General features: G+C 50.5%; 3 protein-coding genes and 1 non-coding gene across 4 annotated transcripts; 1 reads left to right on the top strand and 3 right to left on the bottom strand.

Annotated features, from left to right (window-relative positions):
• Nucleotides 1–867: 867 nt before the first annotated feature.
• SLBP (stem-loop histone mRNA binding protein) lies at nucleotides 868–9,048 on the bottom strand. Its single transcript, XM_061556243.1, has 7 exons — nucleotides 8,673–9,048; nucleotides 8,344–8,523; nucleotides 6,224–6,328; nucleotides 4,753–4,875; nucleotides 3,356–3,490; nucleotides 2,957–3,112; nucleotides 868–2,577 (listed from the first exon to the last, which is right to left on the bottom strand). Exons 1-7 carry the CDS (start codon nucleotides 8,714–8,716, stop codon nucleotides 2,538–2,540), a joined length of 783 nt encoding a protein of 260 aa, XP_061412227.1. The 5' UTR covers nucleotides 8,717–9,048; the 3' UTR covers nucleotides 868–2,537.
• A 159-nt stretch (nucleotides 9,049–9,207) lies between these two features.
• LOC133345469 (M-phase inducer phosphatase 2-like) lies at nucleotides 9,208–19,636 on the top strand. The gene is made up of 10 exons (XM_061556222.1): nucleotides 9,208–9,512; nucleotides 11,683–11,759; nucleotides 12,066–12,117; nucleotides 13,686–13,739; nucleotides 14,309–14,432; nucleotides 14,742–15,137; nucleotides 15,309–15,371; nucleotides 15,940–16,175; nucleotides 17,099–17,210; nucleotides 17,981–19,636. The coding sequence occupies exons 1-10, from the start codon at nucleotides 9,415–9,417 to the stop codon at nucleotides 18,128–18,130; spliced, it is 1,362 nt and encodes a 453-aa protein (XP_061412206.1). The 5' UTR covers nucleotides 9,208–9,414; the 3' UTR covers nucleotides 18,131–19,636.
• Nucleotides 19,637–19,672: 36 nt separating this feature from the next.
• Nucleotides 19,673–24,168, bottom strand: LOC133345487 (uncharacterized). The gene is made up of 3 exons (XM_061556254.1): nucleotides 23,844–24,168; nucleotides 21,760–22,470; nucleotides 19,673–19,857 (listed from the first exon to the last, which is right to left on the bottom strand). The coding sequence occupies exons 1-2, from the start codon at nucleotides 23,881–23,883 to the stop codon at nucleotides 21,896–21,898; spliced, it is 615 nt and encodes a 204-aa protein (XP_061412238.1). The 5' UTR covers nucleotides 23,884–24,168; the 3' UTR covers nucleotides 19,673–19,857; nucleotides 21,760–21,895.
• LOC133345724 (small nucleolar RNA SNORA74) lies at nucleotides 20,927–21,123 on the bottom strand. The gene has a single exon (XR_009755475.1). It is a non-coding gene; the product is annotated as a small nucleolar RNA SNORA74 (small nucleolar RNA).
• Nucleotides 24,169–24,182: the final 14 nt, after the last annotated feature.

The following is a 24,182-nucleotide window of genomic DNA, read 5'->3' as shown; positions in this document are numbered from 1 at the left end:
CAGCTCGTGTCACTCCACACGTCACGGCCAGGCGTGTCAGATTGAAGCGTTACAACGTACATGTAGGTGTGACCATAATTACGATATTAAAGTGTTATTTTATGATTACACGTTTCATTAACTCACTGTTGTTGTTTCCTCAAATCTTGTAACTCGATTTTTACCCACTTCCCAATGTGGTATCGACTGCAAACTTGGTATACTTGTCATACTGATGACAATACTATATTCTTTTATTAAAAAATAAACAATATATATTTTTTAACATTCTTTTTTGTTATGTTTCGCGTTGGGTCAAATTGTCCACGCTCCACTGACGTTGACTGTAAATCACCACGGCCGCTTACGTTATGGCAAGCTTCGGGGCCACTTCCTGGAGTCGTGGAGTTCTGCCATTACTAGTACGGTACATTTCATTAAAGCGTGTTTTTAAAAATATTACTTATTTTATTGTTGAAGCTTGAAACTAATTTTGGCACAGGCCACGACTCCCAATGACGTCTCAGGCTAATTGCGTTATCCAGCAGCCGAGCGCATGACATTGCAAGATGATGTTACACCATGGCGGCCTTGGTCGAGGGAATTATTTTAGCAGTTACTGTATTTTCATCTTCAAGTGTTGGGCAATACTTTGATCAATGTGGCCACTTTTCTGCAGGGTACGTCCCTAATAGCAATAGACCCGTAGTGAAATGTCGTTCATATTGGACCATCTTATGAGTTATCGTACACCCTACCCCCCTTTTCTATAACAAAAACAATTCGATAACACTTTGTCTATTTTAAAGTCCTGTATTTATGAAATTCCCTCGATCGCAGACCGAGAGGGGCGCGAGCACAGGAATCAGAGAACGAGTGGACGTGCAAGACTTTTGAAACTTTTATTCCAAACAATTTGGCAGTGACGCCAGGCAGCCGTCACATGCACACACCTCCACGACACTCACGCAACATTAAAAACATCCGAACGTGAAACGGCGAGGGACAGTGTCGATGCCTGCCGCCTGAGGCGCGAGGCAAGTGGTGGGGAGGGGAATGTCCATGGCAGGGATATCCAGTGAACATGGCAGGAGGCCCACCCACGTCGGCACAGAGGTCACGGGGGCCACGCGAACAGAACTGGCAGAGGACAGGGAACTCCGAGTGACCGAGTCCACTTACTCTTTTCACTTTGGCCTCTCGCGCGCGCGTGTGTGTGTATGTATGCACGTGACCTTAAGTCAGGCCAGGTGGCTCAGTAGTGGAGTAAGCATCTCACAATCATAAAAGTTGTGAGTTTGGGGAATTGACTCGGCACATCATGTCTCCGGGGCCAATACAATTTATATCATGTTGTGGGGAAGTTAACGGGGATTTCCCGGGTAAGGAATACAGATTTTCGTCTAATCTTTCAGAGCTATAAACATGAGAGACGATCACCACTTCAATACTAATTTGGCCAAGAAAATATTTCGACTTTGAGGCTTGTGTCCAGCAAACATCAGGTTTCTGTAGGCCCGCCAACTAGGGTTGGCCTCATCTCTCACCCAGAACTCGAGTTGAAGGGTAACTCGAATTGGTTAAATTGGGGATTCCGCAATCTGCAGTTACTTATATTATGTTGCAAGATCACCTGTCCCAGAAATATGTGCGCAACAAAGGTCAAGATTGGGTTGCTAACCAAATTAACTTAAATCGTTAAATGTACAATTGATTGATCCTGTCACCCTACATTATTTATTGTAACGTGTTTGACAACTTACTGATCTCTGAGCGAAATCAGACGCAGGGAATTCTAGGCCAGCCCATGAAATCAACACCCGCCTGGGAAATTCAGGCCGCAAACAAAATCTTCTGCCATTTCAAGTAGCGCAAAGATAATGGCAACACGTGACGCTGTCTGGGGCGGAAACTCGAGTTCACAATCGGGTTGTTGCTCGTGGAAACCGGGCAAACGAGAGGTCAGTGGCTGCATGTGCGGGGGGGGAGGGGGGTTGGGTCCCTATCACATTACCCCCTCTTCATAGCCCAGGACCTGCCCCCCCTCCTGCCCGTGGACTCGTGCAGCAATGCAGCTGCACAACCTGCACACTCAATAGCTATATCACCGATGTAAATACATGTTGGTCTATGGGTCTATTTAAGTGCATGTAGGTCAATGAAATCGCTGTTAGTTTGCATCTACATGTAATTCTATGGATCTCCATGTAAGTCTATAGGTCTCAATGCAATACATTGGCATAGCGCAGTTGGCATGGTCCTTGTGCAAATGAAATGGGGCCCCCCCCCCTGTCCAATTTCACCACACTGTACCCCAGCGCCTAGGACACTCCAGGCTATGGGCACCAAAGCAGTTGCACCTCCTGCACACTGGAACGACACCAGTATGTGTGTGTGCCACCTACCTAATGCTAATCGTCACTGAGTCCACGTGTGTGTGCCAAGATTGACGTGTGTGAGGGTCGCTGGATCTCCGCACCACCGTGTAGCAAATGACCAAACTCTGGAAACTGTTGTGGCAGTTACCACCAAGCACCACTGCCACCGCCACCGTCGTATCACAGGTCGTCCAAGCCATCCTGCAGCACCAGCTCAGCTCTGCAACACAATAAAACGTGCATTCATATAGTGCCTGCATGTGGCTGCATCTCAAGATGCTGTGCAGAGAGAAAGAGGCAGCCATAGGTCTTGTGTGACCCTATGGGGATCAATGTGAGTCAAAACAATACGATGTGTATTGATATGGCATCTCATTGCTATATCACGTGCTAATAAACAATGGGCATATTTAATTTCTACAGAAAGTTGCAGTGAGTCATTGGCAGAGAAAAAAAAGTCTCGAGCCTGAGCAGGGACAGAAGTCTACAGGGGCCAAACACCAACTCAAACTGGCGGTTGCGCTTTACCACCACCGCCATTGTGATCCTGCCACCACTGCCACCACTGCCACCACTGCCACCACTGCCATGGTGCTCACATGGGCTGCAGGGAGTCGTCGGCGCCCTCCGTGGACTCGGGGTCCCAGGCATGCAGTGCCCGGCGCCACAGCCGGATCTGCTGGTCCCAGGAGCGTCGGCTGTACTTCTTGAACTTGTTGGGCGTGCGTGGGTGTTTGCCCGGCTCACGCAGGTGCCTGTCGGTGATGGGAGGGAAGAGGACAAGAATGCGGAGGGCTCATTCCAATTAGAGCTGAGCGACCTAATTATTCAAGAATTTGATTATTAAACCCATTATCGGTTTTTAAATGGCAGGCCTTGTGCGACCACGAGCCGTATAAAGTGTAAGTGACAACAATGGCCCAAGCTGGTGTGGAGGCAGTGCATGTCGAGTGCCGGTGGAGCCCAGCGGCAGTGGTGTGGCCTGGTGCGGGACCCACCGCGGCACCCCCTCCACGTAGCTCTCGTACGCCAGCGTGTTCTTGCCGTAGTCGATCTGCTTCTGGCGCCGCACGAGCACCTCCTCGTCCGTCTCCATGTCACTGGCCTTGCTGGGCAGTCCTTCTGCGTTCACCCTGCACACGCAGAGACAAAGATCCCATCGGGCAAGAGCTGTTAACGAGCACCTATTAAGACTGGTATGGAACTTTATCAGGGTGTGGGTGCCCAGCACCACGCCTGGCCACCTTTGTCTCCCCAATGCTGATGTGTACACATTGCACCACGTACTCATTTAAGGGTCGACATAGCTGAGGCCTAGGACCAATTCATAAATTCATCACTGATGTTGGCCATAAGCAGGCCTCGAAATTTGGTCGCCAGATTCGTAATGCTGTACTAAGCACTTCACTACAACTCCACGCACGCACACATGCACGCGCAGATACATGCGCGCGTGGATAGGGGCACTACAAATACACACAAACACATGCACGCAAATTATATAGACGCGTGTGCATGCATAAGCGTGCAGACATGACCAAAAGGACACGCAGACGCAATCTCACCCACAGGTGTGGACACAGGTACACCAGATACACACACACATACATACAGACATATACGCAGATACACGTCATTGACACGCTACACAAGGACATATGCAGACGTAACTGATGTGACGCACACATTTAGACGCAAGCACACACCCAGGCAAACAAAACATAACAAACACCAACACAAGCACACATGCATGCACACATATAGCCAACTAGCCTTTTGCCCATCCAAGGACGGGTGTATGGCAAGAAATATGAAACTTGCAAGCGAAAAGCAGAAAACGACGTGACATTCATTGCATTAACGCGTGTACATTTTGTAAGGGCGCGGTGACACAGACATATTTCATTTAAAGGTTATAATCCCTCACTCTTTGGTTCTTTCGGTAAAGTCACGTAGAAATAAAATAAATATGTTTCGATTGCAACACAAGCAACCGTCATCAGATGTGAATGCAAGCTCTGAGAGAGACACAGACAGAGAGACAAATACAGACACGGAGACACATACACAGAGAGACACACAGAGACAAACACAGACACGGAGAGAGACACATATACAGAGAGACGCATACAGAGAGACACACACAGAGAGACACACACCTGAGAGACACACACAGAGAGACACACGTAACCTGTTCATGATTATTAATGAGGGGGGCTGGTCGACGTGGAGTGACGTCACGAGCGTTAAGGACAAACATTCCTGGGTGATTATAGTAGGTATGACACCACGGACACCATATGCAGACACACACAACAGTAAGTTAAACACGCGGATACGAGCAAACTGCTGGTGCTGGTAGTGATTTGCGAGCTGGAGGGATGGAGGTGGGCACCTCTTCATCTCTTCCTGGATCTGTGAGCGTCTGTCGTCATCATCCTCCACAGCGGAGGCCCAGTCAGTCAAGCCAGAGCAGGAACGCTTACGCGAGGAGACTGTCGGTGCAGAGCCAGCGCATCTACACACGGGGCGCACAATAAATATCATATGTACACCATTAAAAGACAAAGATTCCCCATATAGTCTTAATACTGTTGGAGTAAGTGCTGTTAGTGAGCACCTATGAAGGCCGGAACGGCACACGAGGGGGTGTGTGGCCAGCACCAAGCCCGTTCACCTTTGTCTCTCCAGTGGCGGTGATTTTACAAATCATACCGGGTACTCATTCGAGTAGACCTACGGGAGGCCCAAGAACCGGTTCAGATCATCATCACTGGTATTGGCCGTGAGTGGGAATCGAACTCGGGTGGCTGGGTTCGTAGCAAAGCGCACTAACCGCCATACTACACCATAAACACACCACACCAGGTACACCACACGCAACATACACACAAACACAGCATGTACGATATACAATTGGGTAAGAGACATGGCCCAGCAGTAGCGTGTTCCCCGCTTGCTGCAGAGTTTAGCAGTTCCCCCGTTAATACTGTGGTGCGTATTGAACCATGAAATACTCGACGCAGTCTCCTTCAGTGGACGCTAAAGATCCTGCGATGGCTTTTGAAAAGAATAGGCAATTTTGTGCCAGTATCACGGTCGAAATTTACCTGCAGGATACTCAATTGGGATTACACTTAGCAACATCGCCCCCTCCTGTGAAACTACTGCTGTGTGAAATAAATCAGCGTCTTCCTTCGTGATGACAGCCTTGTGCTGTAAAAATGATAGCGCCAATATCAAATGTACGAACGATTTGATGGGAATGTACACACATGGTGTACATTACACATACTGTGTATACACAGTGTGTGCACAAACTATGTACACAATAAAAAAAAGATGAATGAGCACTGAGGCATTGATGCTCATCTGTATACAGCCCTGCAGAACCGCTGGTGGAAATCACCACATTCCTATGACAGGGGTCGGTCTATTTATATCCGTGTTGACTTCCCCACAAAGTTATCATTCACCCCAGATGGAGGGATGATGAGCTGAGTCAACCCCCAAACAGGATTTGAACGTGCAGCCTTCCAATTTGTAAGTCGCTCACTCTACCGCTGAGCCACCAGGCCATGCAAACTCTACACACGGTGTACACTGCACGCACACACACCATACATACATGCACACTCAAACGCAACTTGTAACACCTCCTCATAGCAGGTGTGAGTGTGGCAAGTATAGTTTTGGCAAGTGTAGGATGTAGCAGGTACAGTTTTGGTATGGATATGGCAGTTATAGTCGTGGCAGATATAGTTGTGGCAGCGGCAGAGAGAGTCCTGACAGATGTAGCAGGTGTAGCAAGTATAGTTGTGGCACTCAGCCCACCGCGTCACACCTCGTCTCCCACCCCCCTGTACCGTGACAGAGGCTTGTATCTCCGTGTCTCCGTCTCATTGTCCTCGGGAAATCGTCTCCGCTCGAGTCGCAAGCCACGACTCTGAGATGGGTGCTCGGGTCTCCGCCTGGCGGAGAACAGCACGCAGGCCCCCATGTGAGACCCCTGTGATCCCCACAGGGTCCCCGTGGCACGGAATGGTTCGCCCTCCTGTGACATGGCTATTTGTCAAGATTCCCACCAGCGATATGTATTGATAATTGATTGTTTTTTTTTTGGCGTTTCCCATTTGTTTTCACGTCGATTGTAGAGTTATGTTTGTTTAATTATCATAAATCCATGAGAACATAATTTGTAGAAATTATAAATACCATTGGGATAATAGGATTTTCCCGTTTTTCTGGCAACAAAACTGAAACCTTTTTACAAGGATTCATGTCTGCATTAACCACAATACTTGCAGTCAAAATGCAAAAAAAAACACTATGATAATATATGCATTGTCCTTGAAACTGATTGGTCCACATCAAGGGACGGCTTTCTTTTGAGCCTCGACCCAATTGGTGCTCGACCAGAAGACGCCAAAAGGCGTACAGCTCAGAAAAAAAGGGGAAAACCCCTATTATTATATTTTGGTACTGGCACTTGATACAGTAAATGTGGCTGTGACGGTCCCACCTGAAGACGGAGACTTGTGTTGCCTCCAAAACGTCGTGATTAAACTTAGGTATTTTAATTTATTATTATTTGTATTTATTATTATTATTATTTTCCTACGTGACTTTGCCGAAAAACCTAAGAGTACTGACAAAGCAGGTCTAATGATGTAGATGCTCACCCCGAGCCCTCATTACTTTGATAGTGCATTGTCTTTGAGCTGTACGCCTTTTGGAGGTCTAATGCTACCATTGGGATGTTTATTTGGCAGCATTTTAAGACAATGATCGGATTAACCATCGATTCAATGCGTGTATTGTAACATAATTAATGATAATTTTGCACATTTGGTATTTGCAATAGTTTTTAAGTACATGGGCATCCCGAAAAACGTATGTTTCACTAACAGTCTGTGGTTTTAACAGTAGGGAGTGGTGTCATTAAACCGTACCCAGTTGGGTTCCCACAGCAATTATTTTCATCAGTTTCCTCAAATTGTAACTCTACTTGGCAGCTTTATTTAACTTCCTCATTTAATTCACCATAGTTAGTTAACGTTGGTTGTCGTGTTCAGTTATTAATTACCAAATTGTTTGAGTACCCAACTGTTGAATGCTGTGCTGAATGCTCTCCAACATTACCGATTACATCAGGTATTGGCTGTATCGGGTGGCGGAGGGTGTACGACACACATTTTACTTAAGCAATCTGACCCAAAAAGAATAATTATGTATCATGATACCAGTTAGAATCTTAATTCTAGATTTGAAGCTTTCGTTACTGCAAGGATTCATACTCTTATTTTTTTTCGGTAAAGTCACGTAGGTAAAAATAAATAATACAAATAATAATAGAAATAAAATAATAAATCTTCGACGTTTCGGAGGCAACAAGTCTCTGTCATCAGGTGGGACTGTCACAGCTAAATATAGTGAATTTAAATATAGTGAATTTAGCTGTGACAGTCCCACCTGATGACGGAGACTTGTGTTGCCTCCGAAACGTCGTGATTTATTATTTTATTTCTAGTATTTATTTTTACCTACGTGACTTTACCGAAAAAACCTAAGAGAGAGAATCTTACTTAGCCTGCTATTTTCCAGGGCTGTCAATCTTCACCGTCCGCGTCTTTACCGCGCGGGCCGTGACGTCACTCGCCTAAACGCGGTGACGTCACCGCGACGCTCTGGCGGCAGGGCGCTTGAGATCGCCGCTGTTATTACTGCTATTAACTACTGCAGCACATAAGTGTTTGTGCTGCCTCTTTATAACAAGTGGGAGGTGGGGTGGGAGCCAGCCAGCCACACCAAGCCGCATTTGCGTCCCCCGTGCCGATGTTTTACACATCGGCCTAGGGGAGAAGGCCCAGGCGTAGCAGGGTTCGTAGCGTAGCGCGCTAACCACTGCACCGCCGCTCCCCACGTCAATACTGTGCCGCGTAGAATACCGACTACGCACCACGATGGGGGCCCCCTTCTCGCTTACCCGTGTGGGTCGCGGCTGCTGCGCCTGGAGTCGTCGCGGGTGCCCCGCTCGGGGCGGACTGGGCTCCTGAGGGCGAGGTCCGGGTCCCGCGTCTCCACAGCGTCCCGCTTCGTAACACGGCCCTCCTCCTCCTCCTGCTGCGCATCTCGGGGACCACGAGTCGTCCCGTCGTCCACCAACCTGCGTCGCTCACACACAAGCGGGGTCTGAGGATGCTGCTTCCCTCTATCCCCTCGATTAATTGAATTTTGTTCGGTTATTGGTGGCCCTGCTCTCACTGGTTCACCGACCCCTCTCTTCTCGTGCCCAGCCCCCCTCTATCCGCTCACCAAGCACGACGCCGCTCTGGGGGTGGCGAGTCGCTGGAGCCCATCGCTTCTTGTTGTCGGTGGGAATCTGCTGCCGGAGGGAGCCCGCGTCTTTAGTTCCCGCCAAACCCGGCTCGGACTCGACCACTCGGCCCTCAAGACGAGGGGGGGGGAGGGGGGAACGGAAAATCGGACTCTACCACTCGCTCGTGGGGACCAACCACGCACCGAAAGTCGTTGTTTCCGTCATCAACGTTAACCGTTAATAAAAAGATGCAACCAACGTTCCGTTGAGTCGGCACGTGACGGTGTTTCTAACTTTAAATTAAATTTATTTGTAAAAAAAATGTTTTTATTCAAGTCCCCCCCCCCCTCAGCCCGCTGAGTCCACCGCCCTCCAAGTCCGGGACGCCGCGCGTATTTTCGCGCACGCTCATTGGCCCGCGTTGTTCCCGCCCCTCGCGGATGCGGGCCTCCGATTGGCCGAGGGGATTTTGCGCGGAATTTTAAAAAGCGATGACGTCAGCGCGTCGGCGACGCGAGACGTCGTCGGTGACGCGGCGCGCTGGGCGCCACCCTCCCGCTTCCTCCTCTTTAAAGGCGCAGCTGCAGCTGCAGGTCGCTCTCTGCACGCTCCCGACGCGCTCCGCCTTTGTCCACCAGCAGCCTCGGTAGACAACGAGGGTCGGGAGGGGCTAGCAAGTCGAGGGGGAGGAAGAAGAGGAAGAAGGGGACGACGCCTGCTCAAGGGTTGCACAACGACATGGCCGAGTTGGCGAGTGCGCACCCGGGAGACGCGAGTCCCGCGCGGACCTCCGTGGTCGGCCACCTGCCGCGGGATTTCATTTCGCTGCATTACAGGTTCGTGGTGACCCCCTCTGTCTGATCCATAAACGAGCCCCCCCCTAACCGGGGCCCTCTTCCATCAACTTTATCAGATGGGGGTCACATGCCCCCCCCCCACCGCTCTCCGTGCGCGTCTGTTAAGCGAGGCCTACCTGGGCCTCGGCCTTGCGCGAGGCCCGCGCGGGGTTGTTGTTGTTGTTGATGGTGGTGCTTCTGCTGCTGTTGATGATTTGGTGATTTATGCCGTGGTGATGGAAGTGTGAACATGGTATTATGGTGATGGTATTTGTGATCATGATGATGGTGGTGATGTGCTGAAAAATTGTCGTGGAATAATTTTACCCCGTCCACGCACCGTGCACGATTCTGTCAACCGTACACATTTGCGCCCTCTGTGCCTTTTTAATGTTTCTGTGACTTCATTTGTAATTGTGCCGTGGGCAATGTCAACATAACCTGCCCGAGCCGACAAAGTACAGTGACTATTGTGTTGAACATTGATTTTAAGTTTCTGTGATGTCGATTTCTCGCGGGACGCCTTTCCATTGTCCACCTCGCCACGGCGCGAATTAAAAACCCCTCGACACAATTTGTCAGTCGCACCGCGTGTGGCCTTCGGGGGGGAGACTATTTAATCGGCAATGAGCCCATTTTCATACCCTATTCGTAGCTGGTCGTAGACTAATATCCTTTGTTAATAATTTTAGAAAATGTATTGTGAAATTAACGCGTTTGTCTTGAAAGTTAATTTGTAACGGGGTTGCTTTCATCGCACTTCTCGATTGGCACTGTTGGTGCAAAATAAGTACAGCACAACACGCACGCATTCATACGCCTACTTAAAAACTAGGTCATCAGGCCCCATAGTATCACCAAGTGCAGTCTCCCATCGACCACTCTTCTCTCTGGTCACTGTTAGCTCTGAACTAGGACCATTGCCTATTTTATATATTTCCTTTTTAGGCTACAAACATACACTTGTAATTGACGACCGTGTTGAATTCTCTTGTTTGTTAATCATGCACGTGCACCACTGCCATCGCAGCAGCAGCAGCATCATCAACAGAAGGGTTTGTTAGGAAGAGCTAAGTGAGCTTGGTCAGGCCCAGTCGTGGCTAAAATGGATGGCCGGTGGGCAAGGGTTAAAAATTGGTCGCAGCCAGCGTAGGGATTGCAGTTTAACACATAGGAAGAGGATTTCGCAACCAATATTGTTAATAAGAGGATTTATTTTTTGGGTTAGATCGCGTAAAATATAAATGTGCCGTTAAACCTGCCACCACCATACACAAATACTTAGTTAGGTTTGTCATGTAAACAAAATATGAGAATAGGTTTTCCCCTTTTTTCTTGCAACAAAACAGGTGTGAAGATGTTGAAACACCAAACCTTTTGAGCCTGGTCTCAAAACGGCGTTAGGCCTTTTGGCGTCCTCTGGTCTAACGCCATTTGAGACGAGGCCCCAAAGAAAGGTGTCCGGTGTGGACCAATCGGTTTAAAAGACAATGCATATATTATCAGAGTACGTTTTTTCATTCTGACCACAAGTATTGCGATTAATGCAGACATGATTCATTGTGAAAGGTTTCAGTTTGGTGTTTTAACATCTTAACAACTGTTTTGTTGCCAGAAAAGGGGAAAACATTCTCATGTTTTGCTTACATGCAAAGCAGGTCCCATGATGTGGATAAACAAAACATATCAATTAGTTACTAGTGTGTTGGGATTGCACCCAAGAGGAGGTCCCCTTGTGGAGCTCATGGTGCAGTAGTTGTATGTGCAGTATGTATGTTGAACGTCTTTGACTGCTGGGCTGCTTGCTGCATCACGCTCACCATGATGGCTTTGGGGGTGGAGGAGGCCTTCATCCATCGGTAGATACTCCATACCTCATGGTTGAACCATTTACAGTTGTTACTTGCAACAATTTTATCCAAATTTTGCATGATCTTGGATTTTGCTCGTGTTTTTTTATTGACTCCAAATTTGCATTCGCCCCTACAAAAAGTGTGGAGGATGATTGACCATTGAGAAATGTGAGTGATCTAGGGCAGAACATGCCAAGGTGAAATGGGAAAATGGCTGATCAAGCCTAGTAACAAAATGGCAGCCAAAGGAGGGAAAATGTACATGGGTGTGTGCACGTGTGTTGCATATCTAAACACTTGTGTGTTGTGTGTGTCAGTCATTTGACCCCAAGTAGGCAAGAAGACCAGGAAATTGTACCGCTCTGCAGCTTCTCCCCGGATTCCTGGGACTCAGGTTTGTGTCTGACCCGCATGCATCCTTCCCTCTAAATCAACCCCCAAAACGCTCAGGGTCTTGGTGCATCGGATTAAAGGACTGGGAATCTGTTAAAAAGAGCTGTATAGCTCATTGGATTCATCCAGTATAAATACATATTCTGATTCTGCATGGGTTGGTGGGGGGTTCACAATGATCAATGAGAAGCAAGTTAAGACAAACCAATCCCGTGCCATTTTAACTTGTGTGATACCCTTTTGAACCCTCTCCCCTTTGGGACACCAGGCATGCGTTGCAACCCCCTGTTTTGTTTTCTCGTCACAGACTCCTTCCTTGGGTTCCAGAGTCCCCTGGGGATACGAGCAACTCGCGGACGGTGAGTGGGAGATGCAATTGGTAGCGAGTTAACTCTCTCGCCTGGTATGGAGGAGGTTGTGGGTTCAATCCCGACCCTGACGCCTGAATTTGCATGTTCTCTCCGTGGTCCTGTGGATTTTTCTCTTGAGTCCTCCGGTTTTTCCCTCCATTTAGAAACACGCTTCTAGATTAGTTATGCCACTTTGTTGAGCTATCATTTGTAGCCAGGTTGCTTCTGAAAAAGCGCTTTATAGCTCAGTGGGCCTTATCTGGTAAAATAAAATAGTTTTGTTTACAAGAAGATCCAGAGACATCAGAAGACATGGAGAGGAGATGGTGAGGGGCGGACATGGAGAGATGACGACACACGAGGATACGTAGAGACATGCAGAGATGGATGAAGAGACTGAAAGCCGCATAGAGACACAAATAAATTGGCGCACAAAGATGCTAAGAAACACAGATGCTCAGATGCTCGCACAGACAAGTGGAGATGTAGAGATGCACCTCGAAGCAAATACACAGATGGAGAGATGCACCCACAGAGGGGTAGTTTAGACTCTGATATCAGACTCCTACACACAGATACTGACGGTCACACTTGGATGCAGAGACAAGGATAGACGCTTCGATACACACACGGGGGGACACGTGCCGGGAGAGATGAACAGATGGAGACAAACACAGGGAGATGCACAAAGGGAGATATAGACGCACAGGCATAGAAACAGAATGACAGATGCCCAAAACACGCAGACAAAGACAACACAGACATTCATTTACGCATAGACGCACACGCAGGCAGACGCACACATTTGGACAGAGGGAGATGGACACACAGATGGACACGTACAAAGATCCATGGACACACAAAGCCGCCTCCCATCTGTCCCTGCAGCTGCTCTCTTAATGAGCTGTTACTAAAGCGTGGGGGGAGGGTGGTGGGGGATGTAGGGGAGGTGGTGGGCCCGCGAGTTCCAGCTGCTGGTCCCCCATCTCCTAGAGGGAGCCCTGTTGGAATGCAGGTCCCATTCAGAACCTCCTTGGCAGGGCGAGGGGTCACTGGGAGGCACAATGAGGTGGGCGTGGACGAGGCAGATGGCACGCGTGCGTGCGCGCGTGCGCGCGCGTGCGCGCGCGCGCGTGTGCGTTCGCAGACCCCCGTATGCACACGCTTATACATGCTTTAGACACGCGGGAAGATGTGCACACGTCTACATATGTGTGCACGCTGACATGTGAGCAAGTGTGCTAGCTTGCTCGCATACATACGTGTACAAAGACCCCCCCATATGGCCTTGACAGTGCTGTTAGGCACATGATAAAGTGGGTGGCCAACACCACGCCTGGCCGCCTTTGTCTCGCCAAGCTAATGTTTACAGATTGCACTAGTTATTAATTTAAGGCGAAGTCGACCTAGGGGAGGCTCGGGACCGGTTCAGATAAATGTTATTGGTGTTGGCTGTGAGTGGGAATGAAACTCGGGTCACCGGGTTTGTAGCACAGAGCGTTTCGCGCTATACTACTGCTCTAAAATCATGTGCACACTTTGACGTGACTTCATCTCCCTCGTTATTCTCCCATCAGGAACAACTGCCGGGGTGAGGAGGACATGGAAGAAGAGGTGGTAGTGAGGAGGAGGTGAGCATCAGGGTTTAGTAAGGGCAGTGTTGTGGTGTACGAGTGGGGCGTGTACGTAATTGGCGTGCTTCCTGTGGTGCATGTGATTAGTGTGTGGCGTGCGTTGTAAGTGTTCATGCTGCATGTCTGTGTGTGAATGGTGTACTCAAAAGCACACGGCCTGGCACAAGCGCTGTGGTGCATCTGTGGTATGTGTGCGCAAGTGGTGGGCTTATGTGAATGGTGGGTGCATCTGTGGTGTGCTGTGTGTATGTGCGTGCACACACTTTGCTGGGACCCCCCCCCCCCTGCCCTGGCTGGGTAAAGGGCTCCTTGAAAGAGATCTCTGTGAAGGGGTCTCTAACTGAAAGCGACAGCAGCAGGTGCTCTCTGTACTCGGGCTTCCTTTGTGAATGAGGGGGCCAGTGAGGGGGGGGGGGAAGCGGATGGGGGGGGAGGGTGTTTGGCTTCGTGTGGGAGACTCTGGAGAAACCACACATACAAGGGGGAAAACGAACTGGGCTCCGCACGGATAGATTCAAGAATCCATCGATTCTCCAACTGTGGATCCCACCGTCCCCCCTTCCCAGGCGCAGGAAAATGGACTATGGAACTCCCACGCCGGTGAGCGGCACCGAGAGCCCGCTTGCCCTGCTCACTCAGCTCACCCCGCTTGCCCACAAGCTGCAAGACGTCAACAAAGAGAACTGCCAGGTACGGGGTCAGGTATGGCAGGGGCAGATACAGCAGTGAAGCAAATGGCAATAGGTGCAAATACAAACGCATATACATTAGGTCCCCCTTCATGTGCTGGTTTGCAATATTCACCGATACCCAGTGTTGCCTGTTCACTCTGACTGGTGGCTAATTGTGGCGACTCGCCGTTCACCCTCGCCACTGCTGGCTCACTGCTCGTCGTGGTCTGTCTCTGCCCCCCCCCACCTCCGCCCCCCCTCAGTCAGGTCGGCTTCAGCGCCGGCTCATTTCATGCCTTCTGCACCCCTCTTTCTCTGCCGTGTTCAGGTTCCCCCCAGCATGGCGAGCCTCTTCACCGCACCCATGGTGTCGCCGGCGGCGGGGATCTTTCATCCGACCCCGCCGCCTCCCTCCGGCAGCGGGGGGCTGCAGTTGTGGAGGGGGCCACGCATCCCCCTGTCTCCCCTCACCCCCGGCGACGGGTCGCCCACGGGGTGCCTCAAGCGCCCTTTGCACCGGGCGAGCACGGCCGAGTCGCTGACGCAGAAGCGGCGCCGTGCAATCGCCCCCCTCTTGGTGCCGTCGGTGCCGCGATCGCCGTCGGCGCCATCGCTGTCGCCGCCACCATTGAAGGCGCCCACAGGAATGTGGGACCATGAGGCTGTGCAGCAGGCGCTGGACGCGTGTCTGGACGAGGAGAAGATGCTGGGAGATTTCTCTCGGGTGAGTGAGAAACTGCCTCCCCCCCGCCCGACTCCCACCTAACTTCCTGTCCCCCCTCCACCTCGCACCACCTGACTGGCTGGCTGGACCAGCTGACTGAGGCAGGGAGTCGCTAAAAGTCATCGGCTAATTCCCTGCGTGCCCCCCCCCCCACCATACCCCTCCCCGCAGCCGTGTTCGCTGCCCACGGTGTCCGGGAAGCACCAGGACCTTAACTACATCACCCAGGACACGGTGAGTGATGGCACACATACCACACCGCCGCCATACCCTGGCAATGCCACACCGCAAAATATTGCTCCTAACACTGCACCATATCGTCAGATCACGGGATTGCCACAACGCCACGATAAAATGTCGACGCCACACGCATGCATAACGCCAGACATCGCCACGCTATTACACCACAGCTCGTAGTGTCTGTGTGCATGCTTGTTTATCCGTGCATAGCATGTACATGTATCCCAGTGTGCTGGTGCATGTTGTCCGTGCATGCGTGTATTTGTGGGTAGCTGTGTTTGTGTATATACAGTATATGTGCTTGTGTGGGGCAGTGGTTATCGCACTATGAAGCCGGTGACCCGAGTTTGATTCTCGCTCACGGCCAACACCGGTAATGAATATTTTAATCGGACCTGGGCCTCCCCGAAGTCTACTCGGCCTTTGCAGTGTGTAAACATCATCACTGGGGAGACAGACGGCTGGGCATTGTGCTAAACCCCTCGTGTGCCGTGCCGGCCTCCGCTCGCTAACAGCACCGACAGTCTGTTAATGTTTTTACTGGGGATCTCTGCCTGTGTAGATGACCGCTCTGCTGCGAGGTGAATTCTCCGGCTCCGTGCCGCGCTTCCTGGTCCTCGACTGCCGCTACCCCTACGAGTTTGAGGGGGGCCACGTGCGGGGGGCCCTCAACCTCTTCCGCGAGGAGCAACTCGTGCAACAGCTGCTGCGGGGGGCCCCAGCCCCCAATTCATCGGCGAGCGAGCAGCTGGTGCTCGTGTTCTACTGCGAGTTCTCCTCCGAGCGGGGCCCCCGCCAGTGAGTGGCCCCTCTCCGCCCAACCCAACATTGGCAACTGCGCCGCACACCCACGTCCGGAATAGACGCCTCGTTCGAGACGCAAACAGCACCGCACCTCCTGGCTTTAATGATCCTCCTCGAAGACGCTGGACCACGTAGTTAACTGCTGTAGTCTAATCCTTCAATGGAGGAGGAACAGCAAAACTACGCGAGCTCTCCTGAAGCCCTCTCATCGTGACCAGGAGACCTTGACATTGGCACCGAGCTCCTGAACCATATTTCCACTGCAAGAATAGAACCACATCCTCATAAATGCCACACTTACATATTACCCCCCAATACCGTTTTATATCTGTGCCTGCCACTACCATAGATACCACATACTGACACCAGCCTATAACAACAGTGATCCCTTCCTTTGGGTGTCAAGGTGGAGCCGTACCCTGGCTCGCCAGGAAAAGGCGCTACAGCTAAAATGAGGACTCCTCCTGTGCAAGATGGGGCGTTGTCTCCCCCTTGCACATGTTTCCTCCCACACGTGTACTCAATAATTGGCCGATAACACCATTTAATATGGAGGACTGCAGAGCTTGGGCAGTTGCTGGCGTCGTGTGGCTGCTGCCTTCCCGCTCATCTGTGCTTCCTCCTTGCGTCTCGGAGTCGTTTTCTCCCTGGTAGCGAGCGAATGATTACCACAGCGTGTTACAAGTTGAAATTTATGCATGTTTTCCCATTTTTTTCTGGCAACAAAACAGGTGTTAAGATGTTAAAACACCAAGCTGAAACCTTTTACAGGGAATCATGTCTGCATTAACCACAATAAATTGATTTTTAAACACGCCCACAGTCTGCGAAGGCGACGTAGCTGGCGTGACTGCGGCGGGTACGGTCCTAACGCTGTGTGTGTGTGTGTGTGCGCGTGTCACGCCGCGTGGCTGCAGGTGCCAGACTCTGCGGCGCATGGACCGGGAGGTGAACTCGTACCCAACCCTGCACTACCCGGAGATGTACGTGCTGCGAGGGGGCTATAAGGACTTCTTCCCACACTCGCCGGTACAGGACTACAACCACCACCACCACCACAGCGATCACCCTTCACCACCCTCAACCACTTGCCTACCACCAGAGCACCATCACATTCATTCTGCCATAATATCACCACCACATTCATATAGATAAGGTTGCCAGCTTTTCCACAGTAGACCAAACTGCCATAAACACCTCAACCACCATCACACCTAACACCACCATAAACACAATAACGCGACCATAACGTCACCAACAAAAAAAGCAACTCGTGCAGCTCAACTGGAGTGTGGCGTTGCAAGAACGTGGTAACAAATAAGGTGTTCATCCAGCAGTGGATGGAACATGTCTCGTGATAGATATTTGTGCATATAATTTTTGGTTTGTTTTTTACTTTCCGAGCGCAGGGCGCAAACCATCAATTAGCCAGTAGCAAACAGCACTATCAAAACTGCAATAAGTGTAACACGTTCTTTGAATTGAGTAAAGTTAATGTTATAAGAGCTTGGTAGGGTAGGGAATGACGATAATGGATTAGCAGGTGACTATTGGTGAGCACGTGGCTGGAGTGAATTCATATAAATGCTCCCTAATACAATTATTACTTTTCTACCAAGGAAAGCCTCGCCGAGTCTCAACAATTTAAGGATGGTCCTGAAAATTGTTTGCAGTTGGGGGGGCATATGACATCGCTGCTGTTTAATCCCAATTGAGTAAAGTGATATGAAAACAATGAAGCACCGTTGACGGTCTTGACAAGTACTCTCTAACTGTGGTCCCGTGTTTGCGTGCGGCAGGACATGTGCAACCCCAGCGCGTACCGCCCCATGCGGCACCAGGATTTCAAGGATGAGCTGCGTCGCTTCCACAGCAAGAGCCGCTCATGGGCTCACACGCGGCCCCGCAGCACTGCTGTGGCGCTGCTCACGCGCATGCACACTACCTGAGGCCCACACTCGTCGAGCAATTCGGGGGGGAAACACGAAGGGACTGCAGTGCTTCGACTCGGTTATTCCATAAGAGGCCTGGAAAACTCCCAAGAGAAGATTGGGTGGCTCGATGAGGCATTCTGCGATTCTGCGAGCGACGGGGCAACCTGGGACACCCAGGGAGCTGGAGGAACTTTGAGACCCAGGAGCCCCACGCGTGGCATTGGAACTAACTCTCAAGCAACCCAGGGACTCGATGCCTCTTCCCACTGTACAACAGCCTTGTCAGGGCCATGCTGAGCCAGCCCAATGCGGCACCAGGTGCTGGGTCGGTTTTCCCCACTAGATTCCAATCTTTTGCTGCCGACATCACGAGCTATTTATGCTCATGTTGTGATCAAAACAATTAACTCGGACCCTGCTCGACCCCCAAGCCAGATTCAAGATGTCTTGCGAAACCAGTTTAAGAATGTCTCTTGCTCGACTTCAAATAAGATGGCGGAAAACCACCCATACCAGCAGGGCCTCACTGACGTGTCTCGGATGCATTCGTGGAACGGGGGCTACAAGAGAATACCTGGGGGGAGGGCTGCTGCTCCCTCTGCGTGGTGTGGAGCCCATGTGCTTCCATCTTAGGAATGGTTCTCTGCCAGTGTGTGTGATCGTGTAGTATGAGTGACCTATGAATATTTTAATTTAGGACTTGTGATAAATTGGTGTTATTTTAAAACCCAAACATATCTATGATCCTCTGAGTGGTTAACTGCTTTAGTGTGGGTGACATGGTTGTGATTTGTTTTATTTAGGATTTATTGCTGTAGTAACATTGAAACCAGAACGTTTGAAACTATTTAAGGTGTCAGCATGTGATTAGGAAGTGTAACTGACTGGAGTGGTTTCCTCGAATTTTAAGGACCAGGAGTTCACGTTTTAATTTATTTGCTGCAATAGGCTGTGGTACTAGTTTTCAAAGTTAATTTTAAAAAAATGTTCATGACTTGTGGTGGACAAGCACTGAAGGGCCATTTCCTGAAGCGGTCATTTCTAAGGCCATAGTTTGAAATGTTAAAGGTGAATTGTTTGCATGTAGCTCAAATGGTTGTGATTTGTATTTTGAATTCGTATTATGGCTGTTTATATACTGCAGTTATTTTCCTCCCCTGAAACCACTTTACTAGAAATGTGACATTTAAAGGGTAGGTTATTTTGGGTACAAGTTAATTTTTTTATTCAGGCCTGTAGCACCAAGTTAGTGGTTTCCATTACCTCTTGTAAAGAAGTGTTACTTTATACAATGCAAGTGCCTTTTGTGGTTTAGCAGAGGCTAGTGGTTTAGTACAGTCGGGCTTGAGATTGAATTAAGTTTACTTTAGCTGCTAGTTTAAAATTAAGTTCAGTGTAGATTGTTTGACAGGTGTGCACTAAACATGTTTCACCTTCATGGCCCAACAATCCCTTTGTGCTCACCAACCCCTACCCTAAACTGTAATAAATATCACACCACCACTCCTGCTCTTGTGACTTAATCAGCACTCCACAACACTCAGGGCCAGACAGAACTTCACAAAAATCGGCTTTATTGAAACCAGATCTCAGGCTCTTGTAAAATGTCTCATTCAAGTTTGTATTGTTACCATATCATTTGCATAAATCGTAGAGAATCTAATCAATGCAGAAACTTCAATAATAAATCCTTTGGACCCAGCAGCCACAGGGGTAGTGGGGGTTTCCTTCCCCTCCATCACCTGCAACACAAGAGCAGAAACAACTTGTGGGACATTGCCTTCAGTTTACTTATTCTACACATGAAAGGTCAAGTTAAACTGAAACCTAATGTGAAGCGAGATTGTTTATCAGCATTGATTTCAGCCAAGCCTGACAGGACAATGAATACCAATACCAGACCTTAGGTTTCTTTGAAACAATCTGGAAGTTACACTCCCAGAAGGCACGTGCAGCATCTTTTCTGTAAGCTCATGGCTGCTTGTTCCCCTTGGTACACGTTCAAGAATCAATGTTTTTCAATTGGAGAACTTAATGCGATTACGTTCCACCAGGAAAATCCCTTATGGTGAGCATCTCGTTTGCAAGGTCCAGCCTATACCTAGCGAACAAGCAATATTTACACTTGTCCAGACTGCTTGTGTTTATTGCATTTCAAGGGCCCACAGCTTTCGGGTTAGGCCTGTGAAAATTGCATGTTATACGTAACAAGACAGCGAATTGTAGCAGTTAGCACCCTAAGCTACGAACCCCGTAACCCGAGTTCAATTCCCACTCACGGCAACGATTATCTGAACTGGTCCTGGGCCTCCACCTAGGTCGACTCGGCCTCAAATTAGTACCTGGTGCAGCGTAAATATCCCCACTGGGGCGACAAAGGTGGCTCAATAGATGTTCGCCAACAGCACTTGCCCCAACAGTCTGTTAAGTTTTGATTTAAAGCTTTCGTGACTGCAGAGATTCATCTTCTTGGTTCTTTCGGTAAAAGCACGTAGAAGGGAAATAATAAAATTCTCACGACGTTTCAGCCACAACACAAGCAGCCGTCCTCAGGTGAAGAACAGGGCTGTCGGAAAGACAGCGTCCGAATGAACATCACCAAGCTTGGCAGCTTATATTTAAGCTGGGTTAGAGGAGAGCACCTTGACAAAGGAATTTGCATGGAACATTAATTTGCCATAAATATGCTAAATTCGTGCGAATTTTATTTTATTAGGTTTTATTATTTCCCTTCTACGTGACTTTACCAAAAAAAACCAAGATGAGTCTGTTAAGTCCACACAGGATGTCATCACGTGGCGGGCACGTGGTTTTGTAGGCGCGCTGACTAGGGCGGGGCCGACGGCGCGAGCCCCGCCCACTCTCGAGCAGGCCCCGCCCCCCTGCCCCCCACTGCCCCCGCGTCAAGACGACGAGAGGCAGCGGGGGAGCCTTGGGGGGCCGTTGCTCTCCCAGCGACGTAACGCCGAGCCGGGCACGGGAGCCCGGGCGGCTGACTAACCACTGGGTTACACACGCAGCACACGTGCCGTGTATATTGTATACAGTATTGTGTGTGTGTGTATATATATATTGGGCGCCTGGTATACAGGTGATCGTGGTTTCGATTTCGATCCTGACGCCAGCATTTTGGGAGCTTGCATGGCGCTGCAGACTTGTTTGCACGCTCTCCCCGTGGTGGCATGGGTTTTCCCCTCCACATTTAGAATCAACATCACGCGTTTAAGAGTATTTGGCTGCTAAAGATGTCCACAAGATAAGCCAACTTCTTTGAGATTAACAAACTCAGCGGGCTTTACCTGCTAAACAAAAATAGTTGATGGAGATTCTCGCAGACCATTTTGGTTACACAACTGTGCGCGTCTGTCGACTGAATAAAGGACTCGGCAATTGCGCAGAGCTGCCCGCTCGGTGCTCCACTGACCGTCCAATAATGGTGACATGACTGGTTCAGTCACGGTGCTCAATGGCCCTCTACTGACCCCTACCTCTGTACGGATTTAACAATGACCCTGGATGATATTGGTCGCGAAAGCCCTACGTGTTAAATCGACCCGGCTGGTTGTCCACTGGCCCCATCACGGACAATTGGAGCTCATCCGTGGCTCTAAATGGGCTCCACCCAAACCCGACGGCACGCTTACCTCTTCCCCGACTCCTGCCGGTTTCAGCTCTCGGCCCGCCCATCCTTGTCCACCCCTCTCCTCCGCTCGCTCACGGCTGGATGGATGAGATATCAGATGTCTGGAGTTTGTCTCTCAACGATGGCCGATCACACATCTAGACGCCGAGTCCCTCGGCATCACCGGCACCGGCACCATCACCAGCACCATCACCGCCACCGTCGGCCGCCACTCCCGGAGCCGCCGTGTTCGGATCGAGCCGGCTCTGAGGCGACCCGCTGTCCGAGACCGGCAGCTGCCTCTGCTGGTCCTCCTGCTGCCGCACCTCCCCCCCCTGCTGCCACCGCAGGTCCTTCTTGATGTGGTCCTTCATGGTGGACCGCGGCACCCCGAGCTCGGCCGAGCGCTGCCGCGTGGACTTGGCGGGGTAGCGGCGCACCGACTCGGCCACGGCGGCGCACGTGGCGCGGCGCGTCGAGGCGCGGCCGCAGCGGGGCAGGTCGCGCACAGAGCCCGTGGCGAACGTCTTGCGCTCCCACTTGAGCAGTGACGCCTTGGTGGGCGCCGCCTCGCGACCGAAGCGCGCCACGAAGCGGTCGCGCAGGCCCGCGAGGGTGTCGCCCGTGTGGCGGCGCTCGTGCACCCACACGCTGGCCACGAGGCGCTCCTCCACGCTGTAGGTGCTCGTGTCCACGGCGGCGGTCGCGTTGGCTGCACCCTCCTCCTCTTTACCTGCGATGTGAAACGTGACAAAATGATAAACAGTATGCAGTGTAACGCGCGTAGACTAAACTTGGTGGAACCGGGAAGGATCAAGAGCTAACAGAGAATGAATGGCTTGACGACAAAGATTGGTGCCAGAAAGACGGGCGTATTCGCACAGGACTAAATGAAAATTGGTGAAATGTGCAGTGGACGCCTACGGGGCTATCTGCCCATTGATCGCGATGCTCGTTGACTTTCGCGACTGAAGATTATGATTTATACTTGATCGTTTTTTTCAGGGGGGGGGGGGTCAGAGCGTGGAAAAAAGTGTCGGCAGCGCTCAACCACCCGACACTTAAATGGCGCGTGAACGTGGCCCAAGTTATATTCTTGGTGCTTTCGGTAAAGTAACGTAGAAGGGAAATAATAAAAGCAATAAAATTATCACGTGTCGATTGCAACACAAGCAATCGTCATCAGGTGTGAAAAAGCCACAGCAATAAATAAAAAAAGTGGCGTTTTTTTTCAAATTTTCTTGCTGTGATTTTCACACCTGATGATTGCTCGTGTTGCAATCCAAACGTCGTGATAATTTTATTTTTCCCTTCTACGTGACTTTACCGAAAACACCAAGAATAACACATTCCTGCGGAGGGAGCTGGTAGGAACGTTGGGTTGCTCGGTCATTAGCCAGGGTCAACGGCGGCGTGGTGTATTCCGCAAATATGCCCGACTGAGGGCGGGCATAAGCCGGCGTGAGTAGGTTAAACGTTGAGTTTTATAAGGGCACCACGGGGTAACCAGCCCCTCCCCACCCAGCCCCTCCCCACCCCTCCCTGCACGACGGACACAATAATCCCCTGTGGGCTGGTGTAACCAGGAGGTTCCTACCAGTATGAATCCCTGCAATCACCAAAGCTTTAAATCGAAAAATGTTGCAAAGTTAATTACTGCTTCAGCAGCACCACCTAATATTGAAAGAGTAATCTTACTTTCCAACACACCGGTGAGCTGAAAATTAATATTCTCACGTTGGTTCGCTTGACTTGAATTAGCCGTCGGATGGCGAGTTTACACTCGACTCGGATGAGACCAAAAACTACGTTTTATTGCCCAATTTATGGGCATTGCCCGAAACGTCGTTTTATATTGGGACCCAATCAGGTATCCACGTAAATTAACCCGGGTCTCCACGTGGGCCAACCCGGGTCTCCACGTGGGCCAAGGCCAACCCGGGTCTCCACGTGGGCTAAGGCCAACCCGGGTCTCCACGTGGGCCAACCCGGGTCTCCACGTGGGCTAAGGCCATCCCGGGTCTCCACGTGGGCCAACCCAGGCTTCCGGTGGTTCCACTCAACCCTGGCTAACAAGCGACTCAATTCTAGCGCCACAAAACTCACCCTTGGCTCCTCGTGGCTGCATCTTGGCTCCGCGCGGCATCGTCCTCACTCTAATTTATTTTAAAAACAAAAGGCATTTTATCACAAATGTGGCCTCTGACCACTCCCGCGGTTGCTGGGCGAGCGCCTACGTGCGGGATGGGGAGGCGAAGCGGCCCGGGCGACGAGGATGGACGCGGATGGTGGAGCCAGATCCGCCCCGCCACGCACTCAACCGCACCGCGCCATCTTCTCCCCGTTCCCTTCCTCGTGCAGCGCCCTCTCCCCTAAATAGGATTCCGCGCCGGTGACGTCATTCTCAAGTCCGACCAATCAGCCGCGCGGTCTTTGGACGGGACG

The sequence above is a fragment of the Lethenteron reissneri genome, chromosome 22 (assembly GCF_015708825.2).
Source record: "Lethenteron reissneri isolate LAM-NWPU_2019-01 chromosome 22, ASM1570882v1, whole genome shotgun sequence".
In the NCBI taxonomy this organism is placed as follows: Eukaryota; Metazoa; Chordata; class Hyperoartia; order Petromyzontiformes; family Petromyzontidae; genus Lethenteron; species Lethenteron reissneri.
This window is presented reverse-complemented; position numbering and strand designations above follow the sequence as displayed.

Excerpts from the sequence above, each read along its gene's own strand:
- LOC133345487 (XM_061556254.1), bottom strand. The coding sequence starts at position 23,883 with ATGCCGCGCGGAGCCAAGATGCAGCCACGAGGAGCCAAGG. Across the intron at positions 22,471-23,843 it reads GCAGCCACGAGGAGCCAAGG|GTAAAGAGGAGGAGGGTGCA; the intron begins GTGAGTTTTGTG and ends TTCACATCGCAG.
- SLBP (XM_061556243.1), bottom strand. The coding sequence starts at position 8,716 with ATGGGCTCCAGCGACTCGCCACCCCCAGAGCGGCGTCGTGCTTG. Across the intron at positions 6,329-8,343 it reads AGCAGCCGCGACCCACACGG|GCGGAGACCCGAGCACCCAT; the intron begins GTAAGCGAGAAG and ends GTTCTCCGCCAG. Across the intron at positions 2,578-2,956 it reads GACGACTCCCTGCAGCCCAT|AGCTGAGCTGGTGCTGCAGG; the intron begins GTGAGCACCATG and ends ATTGTGTTGCAG.
- LOC133345469 (XM_061556222.1), top strand. The coding sequence starts at position 9,415 with ATGGCCGAGTTGGCGAGTGCGCACCCGGGAGACGCGAGTCCCGCGCGG. Across the intron at positions 15,138-15,308 it reads TGCTGGGAGATTTCTCTCGG|CCGTGTTCGCTGCCCACGGT; the intron begins GTGAGTGAGAAA and ends CCCTCCCCGCAG. Across the intron at positions 16,176-17,098 it reads TCCGAGCGGGGCCCCCGCCA|GTGCCAGACTCTGCGGCGCA; the intron begins GTGAGTGGCCCC and ends GCGTGGCTGCAG.